Genomic DNA, 22,634 nt, shown 5'->3' on the forward strand with positions numbered 1-22,634 from the left:
CTGAAACAAAATTTGAATTCTTACTTATGAATTTACTACCTACAAACGAATTTTCTATAAAATTCCAGAATTCTCAACCAAAAAAGATTAGTTTACTAAAAATATATACAATTTTTCATAAAATACAAGAACTCTCTACCAAAAAATACGCATTTCTAATAATATTCAAGAATTCCCAACCAAAAAGTTGATCTTTTAACTAAAAAAGGATGAATTTTGAAAGAAAAAGATTAATTTACTCCAAAAAAAAACGAAATTTTAATAAAATTCAGGAAATCTTAACCAAAAAGATAATTTTCTACCAAGAACATTCGTCGTACGCGAAACGTACTAAAAACGTTACCATATGTACTTTTAAAATAAAAATTTCTCTACATTCTTAAAAGTTACTGTGACTGTCCCCCTTCCCGTTATCAATCTTAGGTTTTTTACCCCCCCCCCCCCTAGTTGTAACGTAGTTTATGGACAATCCTATATGAGAAAAAAACTGTTTTTTTATCAAACCATTATAAATTACAGAAAAGAATTATTTTAACCATAGCTTTTTTAATTGAATTTGGTCTTTTTTATGTGCTTTGCAATATTTTGAAAAGTTAGACAAAAATTTTAAAAATTGAATCATTTTCAGAAATATGTAATTTTTGTTCTTAGGAGATCCGTAATGAGAATGTAATTGTCAAAGCCGTATAGGTGCTTTTCAGAACCTTCTTTAAAAACAAATCGACAAAAAATTTCATTTCTAATTTATAGTTGTAATTCCTCAGAAGTTTAAATCACAGTTTTTAATTTAAGTTATAATATTTATGTTGTTAAAGAAATGTAGTTAACGTATAAAAATGAGTGCGAAGCTTGAGAGTGTGCGAAGCGCCGCTTCATTAATAATATTATTTTGATTATTAAAATCATAGAGTAACTATTTTTTTCAGGCATCTGATTTTGGAACGACAACTATCTTTAGTTAAAGTAGTCCAGGGTGGCCACTGGAAAAAAACAGTTAATTTTCTTCTGTCCAAAAACCTTTAAATAATAATTCTTGAATTTTGATGAGTCCTTCTTTAGCATAATTGTAGAATTTTACATCTTTTTCATTTTTAGATTAGATATATACTTTTAAAATTTTTGAATTTCTATAGTAAAATTTTTGAAAAGGTATTTATTACCAAAATGTAAATGTTCAGGTACAATTTTTAAAAATCGTTAAAAAACTGAAATATTTGTTTCTATTTGAAAACCTGGAAATAAAAATTTCTCAATCTTCAATTAAGTTCGTTAATTTGGACATTATTTTTTGAATATTTAAAATCGTAAATTATTTAGTTTTGAAGTCTCGGAATTATATCCAAGTCTTGAGTGTCCACCCTGTTAGGCCGAATATTTTAATATTTAAATTTTTCAGCGATTTATTATTTTATTTTTATTATTATCATAGCGAATTATTCAATATGATTTTATTTCTTATTTGCAAACAGTGGCAGATCTCTAATTGATTATCGCAACATGACTGGTGCAGCTGTAGCGAAGCCCGTAGCTACTTTGGATGAATCCTCTGGGGACGAGGATGATTATTATGATGGGGTAGCTACTGTTAATGTTTAAATCTAAGTCTTAAATAGTTTTTAAAGTTTCTAAGATGACATTATTTTATAATTCTTATTATTATTATCGAAAGTTGATTTAAAATCTACTTCATGTGATTCCAATGTTTTTTGTACAATAAAGTAGTTTTTCTAATATACCAGTAGTTTTTAATATACTGAATTTATTATGCCTCGAATTTCCAAGTAGAATAATTAAAAATCTTTACTAATTTAAACTTTGAAGCTTAAACTTAAACTAAATTCATGAAATTTTGGAAATTAAATTTACAATTGATTTCCTTTAAGACTATTCTATTACTATATGTACAGCCAAGTTGAAAATTACTCAATCTTTAACTTGATTTAAAAAATTAACAAAAAGGCCCGTTGATAATTACGACAAATTTTATAAGAGAAATCCAAGCAAAAATTATAAAATATTTGAGGTCATAATTTGTTTAAATAAATGTAGTAATTCACAAAAGCTTATTCTATTCCTGGAATGATTCTTTTCAATTCTATTCCTCACGTTTTTATAGAAATTATTGTGTTTATAAACAATACGTAAAATTATTAAAAATTTTTAATAAAACAATTTTCTAAATAACATTTAATAAAAGCCTAGCGGACAAAATTGTAAAGAAACCTAAAGAAGAAGGTAAATAACAAATATGCAAATAACTACATTTAAAAAATTTTTCAATTGAGAAAAAGAACAATTACTTCATATTTAGAGATATTTTACTGTTAATTTAAAATCAGATATTAAAAACTAAAAAAAAGTAAGCTATAAACGTTACAAGTTTAATTGTTTTATTTAAAGAATTTTTATTTTTAAGTAAAATGTTTGAATTTATAGTAATTGGTAAGTTGAAGAGATATTTAGAAGTATTGAAAAAATTAAAAATTAATTAAAAATTTGAAATCATTTGATATAATTTAAACAAGGTGTCTAACTGTGTACTTATACCGACAAAATCCTGTTATTGATCGAAATTTCGATGCAAATGTCCCGCAGCGTAATTTGAAACAAAAAAATTAATTTTAAGGGAATATTTAAAAGATTCCCAAAATTGTCAAAAATGAATCTGGAAGTTTATAAGATTTTTTTACAAAATTTTAAGAAAAGATCTAATGATTTTAAAAGAAGTTTAGAAATTTAAAAAAAATTGGAAACAACATTTAAAGTTAAAAAAAATGTAAAAGAACATGTAGATTTTTTAAGATTTCGAAATAAAATTTTGAAGATTTTGAAGGATTTTTAGGCTATTTAACATAGAAATAATTCAACTTCTAATTTAAGATGTGTTCAATTTATGAAAAAATGTAATCGTTCAATTTTGTATTTTTTTAGCTTAAAAATGTAGTTTTAGATTTAATTTTTGAACTTTCAAATTCAAGGTAAATACCTCATGCGAATTAAAAAACATTTTTGTTCTTAAAATACTTACGCGCAATTAAATAAAAACTGTTAAATTCTCTAATAAAATATTGAAAATATTATGTTTTTTATGTTAGTGCTTTTCGCTGGAAATGAGTATAAAAAAAAATTAATATGAAATCATTAAGTTTTGACAATTTTAGGTTAATTTAAAGTTTTACGTGGGAAATGAATATTTTTAATATAAAATTATTAGAGTTCGAAGAAGGTTTACAATTTTCAAAAAATTTATGTTGTATTTCACCTGAAATTAGTTATTTTTAACAAAACGCATTAGATTGAGAAAAATAGATTTTTATTTAAAGTAATTATTGGAAATTGAACATTTTATAAAAGGGCATTAGATTTCAGAGAAGATTTGTAAGTTTTTAACAATCTTAAGTAATGTCGTTATTTTACATCAAAAATGGGTGCTTTGAAGTAAGATTATTATAATATATTTATGAAACAATTCTCAGAAAATTAAACATTTTTTCCAACAATTTTAGATTATGTTTGTTTTTTACACCGAAAGTAAGTAATTTGAGTAAAAAATCTTCAGATTCCAAGGAAGATAAAGTGTATTGTAAAACCGAAAGCTAAGCTAGCGGTATTTACCAGAAATATCAATATAAATGACAAAGCAGATTAACAATTTTGCAACCATTTAAAGTTATGTTGATCTTTTTCACGGGTGAACGGTTATTTTAAACAAAAATCATTAAACTTCAAAGAAGATTTACAATTTGGAACAATTTTTTGTCACGTTATGCTAATGCTTTTTGTCGAAAATTGGTATTTTTAAATAAAAATAATTGGATTTCAAAGAAGACAAACCACATTTTGAACAAATTTAGGTATTTTTGAATGAAAATGGCTTTCGTCAATAAAAAAGCATTATATTTCCAAGAATATATATTTATTTACTAATAATATATTATTATTTGCAAAAATTATTTTATTCATTTTTTATATTTATTAATTATATTTTCAAACATTTAAAAAAGGCGTGTACACTAGATTCAAAATTTTTTACAAAAATTCCTCACAGATTTCGAACATTTCATAAAGATTTTGAACATCTTACCAAAATTTTTAAACTTACAAAAGAGTTTAAAGATTTAAAAAAGGGTATATTACACCGCATTTCTAAGATTTCAAAACATTTAAATGATTTCAAACAATTTCAAAATTTGTTATGAGATATCAAAACATTTCACTAAGATTTGTAATAATATAAATAATTCCAACGAATTCACAAAGATTTCATAAAGATTTCGAACATTGCACAAAGATTTTAAAACTTTTAAAATTTGTTAGGAGATGTCAAAAGATTTCACAAAAGCTTCAAAGATTTCATAAAACATTTATAAAGATTTCAAAACAATACGAGAATTTCAAAGATTTCAACAAGGGTGCGGTACACCAGATTTCAAGGATTTCAAACCATTTCAAAGATTTTAAACGATTTAAAAATGTTTGACAAGATTTCAAATGATTACAAACGATTTTCTAAAGATTTCTCAAATATTTTTTAAAATTCTTAAGGATTTCAAAACATTTCAAGAATTTCAAAGATTCCAACAAGGGTACAGTACATTAGATTTCAAAGATTTCAAAATATTTTGAATGATTTCAAAATGTTTCAACAAATTTGAGAAGATTTTTATAATTTCAAACGAACAGAAAATATTTCACGAACAAAGATTAAAGAAACATTTCGAAGATTTTATATAAAGATTTTTTTAAAATTCACAAATATTTTAAAAGATATCAAAATTTTTTTATAAGATTTCAAAAGATTTAACAAAGATTTCAAATATTCCAGTGATTTTAAACGATTACAACAAATTTCATAAAGATTTCACAAATATATTTCAAATATTCCAGTGATTTGAAACGAATACAAAAGACTTAGAGAAGATATCACAATTTCTTTAAAGAATTCATAAGGATTTAAAAATATTTCAAGAATTTCAAAGATTTTAAGCGATTACAAAAAGTTTCAACACATTTGAGAAGATTTCAAAAGACTTCAATGATTGTAAAAAAACACAAAAAATTTCGCAAACAAAGATTAAAGAAAGAGTCAACAATGATTTCACTGATTACAAAGACATTACAAAGATTTAAAAATATTCCTAAAGATTTCACAAAGACGACTTATGTTCGCAAAAAATTAAGAATTTGTTTATTTACTATTCGGCTTTCTTTAGAAATTTTTGGCCAATAAGAAATGAAATGGCTCATTTGTTACATGTTATGACAAACGTTTATTTCATTATTTGATGTAAAAAAGGAGACCTGGAAAATTTTGATTTCTAGATCTGGAAAACCTGGAAAAGACCTTGCACTTTGTTCCTAAGAATCGCTAGACACCCTGTTGGGAATTTATTTATCTTGCTAAAAAATATAATATAAATTTGAAACAGTTTAAATTGAATTTAATATAGTGTCCAGAATAATTTCAACTAAATATGAATTGAATTTTAAATATAGGAAGGTAAAATAAAAATGATTAATTATGTTTAGTATTTAATTATTTAATTAATCGATGGTGCTCATACATTTAAGAACATTTTGTACCATAATTTGAAAAAGATTTTCAAATTAAATGTAATCATTGAATCCCTAAATTCTGAAAAAATTATAATAAACTCGCGAAAATGCATACATTTTCCGATTCGATTGTTTAAAAAAAGGCAAAATATTTGAACCAATCCGTACTATGAAAAATTATACCTGTAAAAAACCTGGCATTGCGATCCAGGGTTTGAAATATTTTCCTTTTCTATTATGTCAGATAATAGATACTATAAAAAGCAAACATTTTCTATCCATATTAATTTTATATTTCAATTTAAAAATTAAATGAGACAAAAAGAAAACAAGAATCGTGCGCGTGTTTGTTTTCTAGCCTACAATTATATAGTTTGCATAATACACCACTAGTTTTAAATATAATTAATTTAATATGCACAGAATTTTCAAGTAGAATAATTTAAAATCTTTAATTTTACTTAGATTTAGTTGGATCCCTATGTCTTTATCGCTTTATATGACAATGAGAACGCATGCGTGATTTTATAGATATGCGTAAAGCCTTAAAATGCACTACTCGTACCCTTCAGAAACTGACAGGTTGCTCCAGATTGAATTAAATTCTCTTCTGGCTTTCAAGCTATGAAAAAACTCAACAAATTCTAATAATCTACATTTTTGAGCGCAACATCTAACTTTTTTATAACCTGCAGCTGCGTTGGTAGTCTTCGAACAAAAATTAGCCCAAGCGGCATTACTATCGATCGCGCTTCGGAGGCCTAATAGCATGTGCCATTTGACACTCAGAAGTCCGTAACACAACCATGCTTCATCGAGTTTTATATGTCATAATTAATTTCCTCCTGATATTTCTTTTTGTCAACACTGAGGGTATTGTAAAAAAGAGTGAAAAGCGTCCTAATAGCGATTTACAAACATGCTATGACGGTTTCGTTATTCACAAGGACAAAATTATCAGAACACAGGATTCTCAGCAAATGGGGGCCAAATATCTGACCGAGATTGACGTAAATTCGGAAAGCGATTGTATACGATTTTGTTGTGTGACTGATCAGTGTGACGTTTTTGTTTTTGAGGAAAAAGTAAGCACGATTTCATTCAACTGTTTCATCTAATTTGTGAAACGAGATTATTATTGATTTTATTTTGTGTTTCTAGAAACCGGGAAGTTGTTATCTTTTTCACTGTGGCCCTCCGCAGGATTTTAAGTGCAAATTCACGGATCATGCTAATTATAGTAGCGCAGTTCTTACGAACTATAAACAACAGACAGCTTTGCAGTTGGAAGAACAGATTCGAAAAACTCAGGAGCATGAGCTTAAATCGCTGAGGTTTTGTTATCCTACTTTGAGAATATTTATTCGAATTTCATTTTGAATTTTGATGAGTAATTCTTGAATTTTTTGTTTTATGACAGAAAGCACGTTGATCCAGGAGTGCAGGAGTATTCGTATAACGAATCACCTCCGGGGGCTGTTACTCAAGTGACAAAAGCTCCAGTTGTTACGACTCCAGCACCTGTTAAAACAGGTATTTAAAATAATATTAGACTTCACACTCTTAGCTCTATTTTCCTTCTTTTCCTCTTTTCAAAGAATTCGTCTATTTTCGCTCTATTTCTAGAAACTTCCACTTTTCTCGTGTTTTTTTTCGTTTGAATAAGAACTGAATTACTAAAACTTAATGAGCAAATCCAATTGTTTTTGGTTAAAATTTAGTTTTTTTTTTGGTTTTCAAGACTACTATTTTATTTTTGGTTTATAATTTACCTCGTTTGGTTGAAAATTCGAATGCTTGGTTGAAACTTTTATATATTTTCTTGAAAATTTAACTGTTTTGGTAGAAAAAAAATATTCTTTGGTCAAAAATGTAACTGTCTGGTAAAAATTAATCTGTTTTTAATAAGATTAAACTATTTTAGTGAAAAATCTTCTTTTTTGATTGAATTCAACTGTCTTTTATTTAAAATAAAATTATCCTTGGCTTGAAATACTAAACACTTAGTTGGAAGTTGTGCAACTACTTTGATAAAAATTCATTGTTTGGTTTGTTGAAAATTCGTTTTCCTTTCGGTTGAAATTTTTTTTACTGAAAATTTAAATATTCCATTTTTGGGAAAAAATTGATATTTAAAATTGAAAATTCATCAGATTTATTTGAAAATTCATGTATTTTGTTGAAAATTGATATTATTTGGTTACAAATTAATCTTCTCGGATGAAGATTCATTCTTTTTGGTTTAAAATGCTATTGTTTGTTTGAAAATTAATCCTTTTTGGCGGAGGATTCAACTATTTTTTGAAAATTCTCCTTTTTCAATAAATTCCACTGATTTTGATTTAAATTAATATCATTTTTAAGTTGAAATACCAACTACTTTGTTTCCAAGATAAAAACCCTGTTAAAAATTCTTTTTTTTGTTTTGGTGAAACTTATTCTTTTTTGGGATGAAAATTAATTTATTTTTCACTGCAAATTTAACTATTCCTTTTTTGGTAAAAAATTGATATTTTTAATTGAACATTCATCTGTCTTACTTGAAAGTTCATGAATTTTGTTGAAAATTGTTATATTTGGTTTCAAATTAATCTTCTCTGATTAAAATTTATTCTTTTTGATTAATAATGCAATTGTTTGGTTGAAAATTAATCTTTTGTGGCTGAGGATTCAAATATTTTTTGAAAATTCTTCTTTTTTAGTGGAATTTGACTATTTTTTATTTAAATTAAAATAATTTTTTGGGTTGAAATACCAAGTATTTGATTGAAAAACGTGTTGAAAATTCTTTTTTTTTTGCGACTGGACATTAATTTTTTTCACTGAAAATTTGACTATTCTATTTTTTGTACAAGAATGGATATTTACAGTTTGAAATTTATTTTTCTTTATTGAAAATTCACGTATACTGTTAAAAAATCGTGTTTTTGGGTTCAAAATTAATCTTGTAGAATTAAAAGTAATTTCTTTGTTTGAAAATTTAACTATTTTGTTGAATATTCTTTTATTTCTTACTGGTAGTTAATCTTTTTCACTGAAAATTTAACTATTTCTATTTTCTATAAAAATTGATATTTTTAAATAAAAATGTATCTTTCTTAGTTGAAGTTCATCCTTTTGGCTTAAAATTGATCGTTTTTGGTTAAAAATGTAACTGTTTGGTACAAAATTATTTTATTTTCGCTCATGATTAAACTATTTTGTTGAAAATTCGTATTTTTCTGTTGAATTCAACTGCTTTTTATAGCGAATTTAAATCTTGTTCGGTTGTTATTTTAATTATCTCATATTTCATTGAGAATTTACTTTTTTGTTTGAAAATTCTTATTTTCGGATTAAAAATTCAACTGTTTTGCATAAAATTGTTCTTTTTGGTTTCAAAATTTAACAATTTGATCGAAAATTACCTTTTTTGTTGAAAATTTATATTCTCGGGTTGAATATTTACTTGTTTCTAAAAAATCAGCCTTTTTCCTTTAAAAATTAAATAATTTCGTTGAAATTTTGTTTTTCTCGGCTGAAGACGCTTTCTTGGTAGAAACTTCAACTATTTGGCTGAAAATTAATCTGATTTTATTTACGTTTTAAGTATTTTGTTAAAAATTCGTCTTTTTTGTTCAATGTAACTGGTCAGAAATTAATTTTATTCATTGAAAATAAATGTTTTAAATCGACAATTTAACGGTTATATTTTTGATTGAAATCTTATATTTTTTAGTTAAAAATTAATCTTCTTAGTTGAAAATTTATTTTTTAAGCACAAAATGTAGGTATATACGTCTTTTAAATAATTTAAAAATTTAGGATATTTAAATAAGATCAAAATTAAACTTAAAGTCCTTTTTTAACATCCAATAATCAAGTTGATGTGAAGAATTTCTAAAAATGAAATCAATTATAATGACTAAATTTGGAAAACCTCCACAAAATGTTCCCAGTGCAATGTGAAGAAAAAAAATATTTTCCTCTTCTCCTTTCCCCCTAAAAAAGAAAAGAAAATAATTTGTATTTCATTTGGACAAAAATAAAAAGGATGAAAGAAAAATGAGAAGGCAACCAACCAAATCCCATTCCTTCTCTTTTTTAATTCTTTCGTCCTTTTTATTCTTACAATTATCAAATTACAATAAAAAACATTTGTAGAAAATAATGAACAACGTTTCAGCACTCACACAGCACCCTTATCAAGACGACAAAAAATATATGATAAAAAATATTAAAATTAAAACAAAATTAAAATATAAAAAATTAAATTAAATTAAAATAAAATTTGTTGCCAGCAGGAACAGCACGACTGCCACGATGCGCTCTCACTGACATAACTTACATAATTTTGTTGAAAATTTGATTGAAAACTCAGCTTCGTAGGTTGAAAATATAACTACTTGGTTAAAAATTTAACTATTTTGTAGAAAATTTAATTATTTTATCATTTGTCTTCTAAAAGATTTGTCTGTTTGACTTGCAAATTCAATTTTTTTTATTGAAAATTCGAGAATTTGGTTGAAAATTTATCTTTGTTGATTGAAAATTTAACTATTTGATTAAAAGTTCTATTATTTTGTTCAAAAGTCACCTATTTTTATTAAAACTTCAACTATTTGGTTTTAAATACTATTCTTTTATTAAAAATTAATTTTTGGTTGTTGAAAATGTATCTTTCTTAATTGAAAATTAACTCTTTCGTTGAAAACTTATTTCTTTTGGTAGAAAATCATCTTATACGCAATACATTTCTACTTGAAATTTTAGGAATACAGTACCTACATTAATTTGATTAAAAAGAACGTACTTTCCTATTTTCGTGAAAAAACCCCCTATTTTTCCTGTTTTTCAACGTTTTGGACTATGAAGTATGTAATATTGATCGATAATTGAGTATCAAGTAATGAAATTAAATCAATTATTTCAGTCTGCAGTAGAAATCAGTTTGAATGTCGAACAACAGGAGATTGCATCGCAATATACAATGTCTGTGATGGAATACCACAATGCTCGGATGGTTCAGATGAAGCTGGAGAGCTTCATTGCCCTACGGAAAAACCATTCCCAGCCTCTCCTCCAGTATCAGTGCAAAAACCAGTGCTACCCTCTCTTCCTGACGTCTTGAGGTATCAACAAATGCTTCAGCATCACAAATCCTATGCACCACTTTATGGACATGTGCAAGAAAGCAATCCTAAATCCTGGCAAACCTCCGGATCTGCACATCAAGTCTTGCCTCCACAACAGAATCTTCCATATCCAGTTGACGCAGAAATTGTACCTCAGACTCAGTCTCACGCAAGTTATGGGTCACAGGGTTATCCCTGGAATTATCAGCCCTACTATGAGCAAAATAAAGAGGGCTACAATGTTTACAATTACCCTCTTCACGAACAGAATAATGTTCCTGTTTACGAACGTAAGATCAAGTATAAGCAAGTAGGGGAAACCTCCCTACAGTGGATAATCGTTTATTAAAAATACTATTCTGTGTGAAATAATTAATTTAATTTAATATTTTTCTAAGAAGGGTGGCCACCCACCTGGAAGAAAAATTTAATTCTTGACGGGGAATTTTACAAATTCTTCATTTTAGATTTTTATTTTTAAGCGTATATTTTTAATTTAAAGAATTTTAAAGTGCAGTTTTGAAGAGGTACAAAATTACAAATTAAAAGCGTTTGAAGTTGAAAATTGTTGATAAAAAACATTTTTTTATCAACTGTAAATATAAATAAATGAATAAATAATTTTTTCAATGGAAATGTAATTTAAGTATTAAAAACTAACAAATAATTTATTTGATTCACAATTCTAAATTCGTTCAAAGTTTAAAAATTTCCAGATTGTTACTGTTTCAATTTGAAAGTCTTAAGTCATCAAAAAAATGTAAAGGTGTGATTGAAACTTTATGAATTTTTTTTATCTTAAAAATAATTTGATAATAATATATTCATAATTAATTAATGGTTTTTATAAAATTAAAAATATTGTTTCAGTCTAAATGATTCACTTTTGAACACATTTAATTTTAGATTTTTTAATTAAGAAAAAGAATAATTATTTAATATTTAGCAATATTTGACTGGTAATATAATACGAGTAAATTAAGCCCAAATATTTAAAAGTAAACAATTTGAAACTGAATCGTTTGACATAGAAAACTTTGAATTGTTAAAATTTTGAAAAGCTTTTAAATTGTAAACGTTAAAAAATTTTTGTGCCATTAAAAAAATATATAATTTGTAAAAAAAATATTGAATTTTTATATATAAATAATAATTTAACACTTTTTATTTTTAGAAAAATTTGAGTAATTTTAAGAGATATTTAGAAGTTTTTAAAAGATTCAAAATTAATTTAAAACTCAATATAGTGTCAAATAATTTAAACCAAGCTTGTGGACATTTTTTTCAGAATTTCTAAACATATTTTTAAATTAATTAAATTTTTCCTGCAATTTTTGGAAAACCCTGCAAATTTTTTTAAACATCCTTAAAATCTTCCTGCTTCTTTTTTGACAATTCCGGAAATCTATTAAAATAATTTTTCAATTTTCCCAGGAATCTTAAGAAAATGTTTTTATTGTTTTGGAGTTATGTAGAGGTTCTGAAAACATTTCAGAAATGATTTTAAATTAGAAACAAATTTTAAACAACTTCTAGGTTTCTCAAAATTTTTAAATAAAATTTTAAAGCTTTTGGAGGATGCTTAAATTCTTTGAAATGAAAATAATTCAACTTCTAATTTAAGACATTTAAGTTTAAAAAAATTTTAATTTTAATGTGTCTAGCCTAAAATAACCAAATAATATAATTTTTTAATTTTTTAAAGTTTATTGATTGATTCTTAAATTTAGAGTATTGAAATATTAACGTCAAGTCATTTTTGGAACTTGATCTAAATTTTTGAACTCAAATTTGCATTTGAATACAGAATTTTTTAATTGAAAAACTTTTAAACTTAAATTTTAAAAGTTTAAATTCAAGTGTTCCACTTTGAATGCTTTAATTTGTTGTTTATTTTTTATTACTTTAAATAGAAAAATGTTTATAATAGAGTTCGATTTTAAAAATTTTATTAACCGGGAAAAATGCGAACCGGGAAAAAACCAAGAAATGGCTGGGAATTTTTTTCTTCGATTAAAACTGTCACCCTGAATTCGCGCATTTTGTAATTCTTAAAAGTTCTCAACTAGAAATTATATAATTTTCAAGTCTTTAGAATAATTAAACTTTAAAGGTTCACAATATACCTCGCAGTTTAATCTTTCAGGCCTTGAAACTAAGCTTTTTTCTTAAATTCTTTTTCATATTAATTTTCGAAGGTTTCGAATTTTAAATTTCAAAATATCGTTTTTTTTTCAAATTAAAATATTCAAAATTTTAGGACCATTTCGCTATTAAATATTTCAAAATTTCATATTAAAGGTTTTGATAGTTTTGAATTTAATAATTTTGGATGTAAATATAAAGCAATTTAAAATTAAAAAACATAAAATTGTACAATTTCAAAAAATGAAATCATATCATAGCAGTATTGTTTTGTATACTTTATCTTAATTTGTAATTTTTTGTATAAGATCTTAAAATTGCCCGATTTTTAGTTGAACATTTGAACAAAGAAGTAATTTCAAACTGAACAATATTTTATATTCGAAAATTTCTAGAATGAATAATAATTCTAAAGGAAGATTTGACATTAAAAAATTAAAAATTGAGTTTAAAATAAAAAACGATGAAAATAAAGCTATCGGAAATTGATACATCAGTAAATGGACACTTTCGGTAATTTTAAGTGGTTACAATTTCAGGTTTCTGAATTTTCTTGAACAACGCTAAATTTCTAATTTTTTTGTTTCATAGGTTTTAATTTTCAACTAAAATTAAATTGATTAAATTTTGGTAAATATTATTAGCAATTTCAAAATTATTAATTTTCAAGCGATTTAAATTTTCTTTCAAACATTGAAATTTTAAAGGGTTTGAGTATAAAAAAAGTTTTGATATCACAATTTTTTGTGACTGAAATTTTTTTCAGTTTTAAATTAAGATCACATTCGTTTAAGTTTCAACGTAAGGGAGTAAAATTTTTTCTTTTTAATATTTCCCATTTAAACTTACTACTATTCATTTCGAAATGTTTTTTTAGAACAATTCAATTCATTTTTAAATGTAGAAAAAGTTGTCTAATTTAATTTTAACTTGTAATTTTATTATGTAATGACCATTTAAAGTTCTGGAGTTTCAGAAGCTTTGCCTTTGAAAGGTTTAATTTATTTTTCAATATTAAATTGTCCAATTTTAATCGCTTTGAATTTAAATTGTGCAAATTTAAAAGTTTTCAATTTTTAATGATTTTATTTGAACGCTTTTATTAATAAAGAATAAAATTTCGATTTCTCTAAATTTTAAATGATCCGATTTATAAAATTTTAATCTTAAATATTCAATTTTTAAAGTTTTGAAATTGTTTAATTTTTAGCGCTTTAACTTAGAAATTATACACTGTAGGAAAGGTTTCTCCGATTGTATAAAAGACATTTTTAATTTCTAATCTGAAATTATTTTAGTTGCAATAGTAGGATTTTGGTAAAAGAAATGTTAAAGGTAAGGGAAAATGAAAAATTAGTCAGTGAAAAGTTATAGAATTTTGAAAATGATTTTATGCGGCCATCCTGATATAATATTCTTGTTAGTAATTTGTTTCCCTTGTATTTCTTTTTCCTCTTTTTGCAGTTTTTGTCTTGCAATCCTGGCGATTATGTTTTTGCTTAAAAATTTAATTATTTCGTTGAAAATTAGAAAATTTGGTTAAAAGTCCTATTTTTCGTTGGAATTTCTTATTTTAATGTAGCAAATTTAACTGAAATCTTTCCTGGGTAAAAATTCAACTTTTTTGGAAAATTCTACTTTTTGGTTTAAAAATTCATGTGTTTTATTAGAAATTGAATATTTTCGTGTTAAAAAATCGAAATGAAATCATTCTTAGTTTAAGATTAAACTTTTTTTTTTAATTAATCTTTTTGGTTTAAAAAATTTCATTTAAAAAAAAAAAAAATTCAACTGTATGGTTGAAAATTATTAATTTTTTATGGCTGAGAAACCAACTTTTTTTTTAAATTCGCCTTTTTTTATTTAATTCAACTATATTTTATTTCAAATTAAAATCTTTTTGGTTAAAAATTGAACTTCTTAGTTGAAGACTAAACCATTTTGTTAACAAAAAAAGGAATATATTTTTTTTGAAAAATTCATATTTTACTTTTTTTAAATTCAGCTCAAACCATTCTTGGATCATGAAAAAGTTCATCTGTTTTAGTAGCATTTTCATTTTTTTAAATAAAAATGCAACTTTTTGGTTGAAACATAATCTTCTATAATTGAGGGTTCAATAATTTTATTAATTTTGTTTTATTCAAATTAATTATTTTTTTATGTAGAATTATATATATGTATAATAATTCTTGAAAAAATAATTTTTTTGTTGAAGATTCATAATTTGGTGATAAAAAATTCATCTAAAATCTTTCTTGGTTCAAGATCTTCAAGATTCACCTATTTTTTTTTTTATAACTCGTCTTTTTGGTTTATGAACTGATCTGTTTTAGTAGAAATTTCATATTTTTTAGATAAAAATGGAACTATTTGGTTGGAAATTAGTCTTCTATAGGTGAGGATTAAACTATTTTTTTGAAAATTTGTCTTTTTTGATTGCATTCTTGTTTCTTATTTTAAATAAAAATATTTTTGACTACATATATTTGGATGTTAAAAAATTGAACTGAATTCTTGGTTCAAGATTGAACTTTTTTTAAATTCGTCTTTTCGATTTAAAAATTGCAAAATTTCAGTAGAAATTTCATCTTTTCTTTATAAAAATAAAACTAAATAAAAATTAATCTTCTTTAGCTGGAGATTCACCCCTTTAATTGATTACATTTTTGGTTGGAAGTGTTTTTTTTTCAGCTGAAATTCGTTTGTTTTGTTGGAAAACTAATTTTTTTGGTTTAAAGTTTCCTCTTTTTTGGTTAGAAATGTCATTGTTTGATTGAAACTAGAATTTTTAGTTAAAAATTTATATTTACGGGTTCAAAATCTAACTATTTATAATTTTAGTTGAAAATTCATCTCTATGATTGCAAATTTGACTAGTTTGTAAAAAATTAACATTTTTACTCAAAATTTAAATTTTCCATTTTTTGTTGAAAATTCGTCTGTTTCTTTTCAAATGCACTGTTTTCTCAAACTTTTGACTTTTTAGCTTAAAATTTCAACTTTATGGCTGAAAATACAACTGTTTTTGGTTGAAGTGTTAACTTTTTTGTTTGAAAATGGGACCATTTGGTTCAAAATTCAATTATTTTTTTCAAAATTGAATTCTTTTTCTGGAAATTAAACTTTTACATTCAAGCGTCATCATTTTTGTTGAATATTTAACTGTTTCGGATAGAAGATTCGACTGTTATCACAGAAAAGTCGTCTCTTTTAGTTGAAACAAATTTGAAATTATTAAATTTTAATCTGAAATTGTTTTATTCCGTCTATAAAAGATTATATGTTAAAAATGTTACAAGATTAAAATTAATGGCCAGGAAAAAGTCAGGAAATTGAAAAAATTAAGTTTTGTGGTCATCCTGAAAGATATTTTTCTTTGTCAATGCTCACCATTTTTCTGCGTTTTTGATTTTAGAACAACCACATATTTTTAATCACAAGAGGCCTGGAGTTATAGAAGAAACTGCACCAGATGGGTAAGTTAATATCGATTCACGGGGCACGGACTCACGCCACTTTTGACACTGTTTAAAACTGTTTATTAGCGATGCCACTGTTTTGTCACTATTTTAAAAGACAATTTTTTATAAGAAAACGAAGTAATATTAAAATTTATGAACAGGATCTTTTTATAGGAAAAACCTTTTTTTCGTTTCTCTCGTCGTTTTTGAGAAAAAACTGGTGTTTTTTTTACATTTTTAAATTAATTTTTTTAAAGCGGCTCCGGCAAAGATTTTTTTCATCATACAATATATGTCACACATGTCAAATACAAAATCAAGAGAAAGATTCTTAGTTTTCGCGAATTTGAGTTGAAGTTATTTCAACGGAACCGTGTACTATTTCATACAATTTCTATTCAAGAGTAAAAAATTTCAAATTGGAAGCGTTCAAAAAAAAAAAGCTTAGAATAATTGAACAAATTTAAAATAAATAAGTTTCAAATTGATGAATATTTTAATGTGAATAAACCATGCTTAGTCAAGGCATCCATCTTTTATTAATAACAAACATTTTTAATTCAGATTTTTTCTATTCTGAAAATAGTTCATCGGCGCAACAGAAGAATAAAATTTTTCGACTTTGCAACTAGTTAAATTTACATGAAAAAGAAGTTGAAAAAATCTTTCAATTAACTAAATTTCAAAATTCAGGCAATTAAAATTGAAAATATGCTGTGACCTATAAACTTTTCTCATTTTAAAATAATGCAAAAGCATAATTTTAAACATTCTAAGAATAAGTGTTTTAAATTTAAATATATGTATTCATTTAAAAAAAATAATAATTAAAATATGGGCGCGTTCGTGGAACAGGAAGCCATTTTATTTTTAATTACTTAAAAGTATGCAGTTTGATGCATTTTTCACTTTGATTAAGTGTTTGGAACTAGCTAATTAAATACAAAAATCGCTCAAAAATACTTCAACTTTTTAGAAATGTCGATCAGAGTAGATCCTTCGTACCCTATTATCAACAACCAAATCATGAAACCTGGCCAGAAAAGCAACCTCAGACTCATCCGTCAGTTGCTCCTGTTGAAAATCATGTTGAACCAGAAGTTGTTCCTCAAAGTATAAAAACGACATCCACGCCTCAACCTTGTAAAGTGAGTGTAATTAATTTTTCATCTATTTAATTTAGCTTTTGATCCATCGCGCAGGATTGCTACAGGTCAGGCAATTCTGGAAAGTAAGGAAAAACCTGAAAGAATCAGGAAAATTCTGATAAACTGAGGTTGAAGATAATTTTATTGTTTTATCGAAAATTAAACAATTTCGTTAAAAAGTCACGTTTTTGTTGAAAATTAAACTATTTGCAAGGTGGACGCTGGACCGGGACATGACCGGGAATTTTCTGAATTTTACAAATTTTCAGTAGAAAAATTTGTCCAAGTTTGATTTCAACAGTTTTGTAAATGATTGAAGTATAAAAAACTGAACAATAATTGATTCGACAAAACGATTCTAAATCCGTTCAACATTTGAGAATTTCCAGGTTGTAACTGTTTGAATTCGAAAGTCTTAATACAAATTGAGATTAATATAGTATCATACTTTCCAATAATTTTATTTTTAAATAACACTTTTAGTGATTCATTAATAAAATATTTTTAATTCAAAGTCTTAAGTCTTCCTTTATATTATTTTTTATGTTAAATTGAATAAATAAATTTATTAATATATTATTTGTATTAGTTTTCTTAGCCATTAAAAATTTCACTGCTCATTTACGACGAGTAAATTGAACACAAATATATGTAAAAGTAAACAATTTGAAATTGAATTATTTTACATAGAAATCTTTGAATCTGTGGAATTTCGAAGAGCTTTTCAACTTTTAACGTTACAATTTGACTTGTTCTGTTTAAAAAATGTTTAATTTGTAAGTGAATTTATTAAATTTTGACGTTCAAATAACAATGGGACACTTATTATCTGTAAACGAAATTTAAGTAATTTCAAGAGATATTTCGTAGTTTTGAAAAGATTCAAAATTAATTAAAAACTTGAAATGAATTAACCGAATGTTTTCTACAACTTTTGAAAAATCCTGCAAATTAAAAAAAAAACTTAAAATCTTTCAGGTTCAGTTTTGATCATTTTGGAAGTCTCTTAAAATGTTTTTAAATTTTCTGTTACAATAATTTTTCAAAATGAAAAATCATTTTCCAGTTTCCTAGGAAGCTTAAGAAAATGTTTCTTTTCTTTTTAAGCCTTTCATAATTGTTAAAAAGTTTTTAGATTTTTTGTTTGAAATCTGCAGAAATATACATTTTGTTTTAAATTCGGCTGTGGATATTTGCATCAAAATTTTGATACGAATAGCCCAATTTTTTCGGCTCACAAACTTCGTTTAAATGATTGGAAATCATTTCAAGTTCTAAATTTAATTTTGATATTTTTTAAACTTCTAAATATATCTTAAAATTACTCTAATTTTTTCTGCAAATAATAAGTGTTCCTATTGTTATTTATAAATTTAAATGTTAAGAATTTTTTCCTTAATTTGTAGGATTTTCTAAAAGTTATAGGAAAAATTCCATTCTTTTAAAAATATATTTAAACGTTTCGAAAAAATTTCAAAAATGATTTTAAATTTGGAAAAATATAAACCACTTCTAGATTTATCTGCATTTTATTAAAAAAATTTCAATTGAAAAGTGTTAGTACCTTCAATTTCATACGTGTAAATTTAATTGTTGGTTTATTGTTTATTACTTTCAATGTAAAAATGTTTAGGATAGACTTCAATTTATTCAATTTCATTGACCGTGAAAAATGTTTGCGAACCGGGAAAAAACCTTGAAATGACCGGGAATTTTTTTCTTCTATTAAAATGGCAAACATGTATTTGCCTAAAAATGATTTTTTTCGTTAAAAATTTATATTTTCTCATTAGAATTCAACCGTTCCGTGGAAAATTTGTTAAAATTTTTGATCTTTTTTGGTTCAGACATCAACTATTAAATCACTTTTATTTGAGAATTCATCTTCTTTGGTTGAAAAATAAATTTTTTAAATAATGTTTCAATCCTTCTTAGTTTAAAATTTAACTGTTCGGTTCAAAATTAACCTGCGGTGGTTAAGAAATCAACTGTTTTGTGGAAAATTAGTCTTTTTTAGTTGAAATCGACTTTCTCATTTAAAAATGTAAAATTGTTTAGTTGAAAAATCATGTATTTTGTTGAAAATTAGTCTTTCGGTCGAAAATTGATCTTTTTGATTGAAAATTCATTTCACTGATAGAAAATTTAACTATTTTCTTGAACATTCTTTTTTTGGTTGAAGGTTCATCATTTTAATTAAACGTTCATTTAATTGGTTTAAAATTCAACTATTTTGTTGGAAATTAACATTTTTTTTTAATAACTCATATTTTCCTGTTGAAACTCTTTTCTAATAAATTCCTCTTTTTGGTATGAACATTAATCTGTTTTGACTGAGGATGCAAATACATAGTTTGTTGAAAGGTCGTATTCTTTGATTTAATTCAACTATTGTGGATTAAAAATTAAAATAGTTTTTGGTGGAAATGTCAACTATTACACTTTATTTGAGATTAATTTTTATTTGGTCGAAAATTTATCTATTCTGTTATTGGTAAAAATTCATCTATTGAAACTTTAACTTTTTGGCTGGAAATTATTTCTTTTTTGTTCAAAATGAATGTTTGAACTGAGAATTTATCTTGTTTAGTTGAAACTTCATGTACTTTGTTGAAAATTCATATTTCTTGGTACAACATTAATCTTCTTGGTTCAAATTCTTTTTTTGTTGTGGAAAAATCAACTATTGAATTAAAAATTCACCTATTTCATTAAAAACTCATCTCTTTTACTCGAAACTTCAACTATTTTATTTATAATTGCAACTGTTTGGTTAGAAATTAATTTCGTTGTTGTTGAAAGTTCATCTTTCTTAATTAAAAATTAATCGGTTTTAGTTAGGAATTCAATTAATTGACTAAAAATTCGTATTTTTTAAATTAACACTACTATTTTGGATTGAAAATTAAACTATTTTTTGGCGGAAATATCAATTATTGCACTTCTCATTGTGAATTAATTTTTGTTTGTTTGAACATTCATCTCTTTGGTTGAAAAGGTATTGTTTTATCTAATAATTTAATTTTGACGTTTTTGGTTAAAAACTTACGTTTTTAAGTTGAAATCTCAACTATTTAGTTGAAAATTGATGTATTTCGTTGAATATTAAACTATTTTATTGAAAATTAGTTTTTTTGTTCTAAATTAATCTTCTTGGTTAAAAATGCATCCTTTTACTTGAAATTTCGACTATTTGATAGTAATTCCAATTGTTTAATTAAAAATTAATGTTTTTCTTGAAAATTTATCATTTCGGGTGAAAAAATCAAATCTTTTTTTAAACACTCGACTTACCAGCTTGAAAACATAACTCTTTTGTTGAAAATTCGTCTTTTTGAGATGAAAATTAATATCTTTTGGTAGAAAATCGTCTTACATAATTTGTGGATGACCCTTTTTAGCATTGAAATTAATAATCTCCTAGGTTTAAAGTTATTTTTTCATACCTGAAAGAAAACTGCGATGAAAAGTGAGGGATTTTAAAAATTGAATTTTGTAGCAACCCTTGTCAAGTCTTTACTAATTATTTTATTTTCATTTTCATGATAGACCCCAAAAAAGAACGCGAATCTTACCATGAAAAATAACAGTAACGAGGCAAACGAGTCTAAGAATAAAAAAATTATTGAAGTGGAACACAAGGATGAAAGCACACAAAATACGAAACCCGTTGCGAAAGGGCACGCTAGTGTAAAAATTATTGAAGTTATGAAGGACGAAGGTCAGTATTTTACATTGATTTATTTAGAAAGTTTCCTAAAAGAGAAAGAAAGGTTGAAAAAAATGTTATATTACAGATCCTCAGGTAGATCACAATATTTTAGAAGATCATTTAAAAGAAGCCAAAAAGGAGACCTTGGTCGCTCAGCATTTTCGTTTTAATAGTAACGTGAACGAGAATTTGAGACCCAAAGGTGCAGTAATTTCACTGGCACTAGGATTATCAGTATCTGCAGTGATGGGAATTTTAATAGCATGCAGATTACGTGTGGTGAGGCGAAGAGGTCGTCGAGGGCACGAGCCCTATGCGCACGACGCCGATTATTTAGTTAATGGAATGTATCTCTAAATAAATGTTAAATTCGTAAGTATTTTCTTACATGCCAGTGCAATAATTCAGGGTGTCTACCCTACCTGAAAAATCTGGCAAACTTGAAATTAGCAGGGAATTTTCATATACCTGGAAAAACCTGGAAATGCCAGTGAATTTTTTTTAAGCCAGAAAATTTTTTCGAGAGTGTGCTTAATTTTTTTCTAAATTGCAACATAAAAATTAATGAAATTGATTCTCTGCTTTTAAATTAGCCCTTATAATACTGTAATTAAATACTTTTCTGACAATTTTTGGGTAAAAATTGATCGTTTTTAGTTGAAAATTCAAGTATCTGGTTGACAATTCATGTATTTTGTTGAAAACCCAATCGGTTTTTTGTAATTCTCACTCTCTTAAGTGGAAAGTCTTTTTTAGATGATAATTCAGCTGATGTTGAAAAGTCCAACCGTTTTTTATTACAAATTTTATCTTTTTTTTAAATATCCACTAGAAATCATTTCGTTCAGAATTCATCTTTTTTTTAAATATCCACTAGAAATCATTTCGTTCAGAATTCATCTTTTTTTTAAATGAAAATTTAAATACTTATTGTGAAGGTTAAGCTCTTTTGTTAAAAATTAATTTATTTGGTCGAAGATTCATAATTCTAATCGAAAATTAATCTCTTTGGCTGAAAATATGAGATATTTGCTTCAAGATTCGTTTTCATTTGGCTGTAAATTAATTTTTTTTGTTAAAAATTTAACTATTCAGAATAAATATTCAATTAATTCAGTTAAAAGTTCATCACTTTTGTTAAATATTAAATGTTCAACTAAAAATTTAACTATTCAATTTTTAATTGAAAAAAATATATTTTTTTTTAGTTTAAAATACATCTTTTTTGGTAGAAATTTATATTCTTGTTTGAAAATTAATCTTTCTGGTTGAAAATTAAATTTTGGTAGTTAAAGATTTGTCATTTTGGTTCAGAATTGATCTCTTTGGTTGAATCTTAATTTTTTTAGCTGAAAATTTAATTATTCATTTATTGTTTTACAATTTATCTTTTTATGTTGAAAATTCGCCTTTTTTGGTTAATCTTCTTGATTGAAAATTAATATTTTTGGTTGAAAATTAAATTATTCTGAGTAGTTAAAGATTCATAATTTTA

At 25.0% G+C, this 22,634-nt stretch overlaps 2 protein-coding genes across 2 annotated transcripts in view; both read left to right on the forward strand.

Annotated features, from left to right (window-relative positions):
• LOC117169353 (DNA repair protein RAD50) overlaps positions 1 to 1,733 on the forward strand; it is a 58,922-nt gene extending 57,189 nt beyond the window's left edge. Inside the window, exon 16 of the mRNA XM_033355691.1 lies at positions 1,470 to 1,733. Coding sequence (XP_033211582.1) covers positions 1,470 to 1,596 — 127 coding nt within the window. The 3' untranslated portion in view covers positions 1,597 to 1,733. The remainder of the gene's footprint in view (positions 1 to 1,469) is intronic.
• A 4,405-nt stretch (positions 1,734 to 6,138) lies between these two features.
• LOC117169278 lies at positions 6,139 to 21,991 on the forward strand. Its single transcript, XM_033355570.1, has 8 exons — positions 6,139 to 6,641; positions 6,718 to 6,890; positions 6,977 to 7,089; positions 10,469 to 10,960; positions 16,234 to 16,294; positions 17,256 to 17,427; positions 20,977 to 21,148; positions 21,225 to 21,991. The coding sequence occupies exons 1-8, from the start codon at positions 6,363 to 6,365 to the stop codon at positions 21,494 to 21,496; spliced, it is 1,734 nt and encodes a 577-aa protein (XP_033211461.1). The 5' UTR covers positions 6,139 to 6,362; the 3' UTR covers positions 21,497 to 21,991.
• The last annotated feature ends 643 nt before the right edge of the window (positions 21,992 to 22,634 follow it).

The sequence above is a fragment of the Belonocnema kinseyi genome, chromosome 3 (assembly GCF_010883055.1).
Source record: "Belonocnema kinseyi isolate 2016_QV_RU_SX_M_011 chromosome 3, B_treatae_v1, whole genome shotgun sequence".
NCBI classification, from domain to species: Eukaryota; Metazoa; Arthropoda; class Insecta; order Hymenoptera; family Cynipidae; genus Belonocnema; species Belonocnema kinseyi.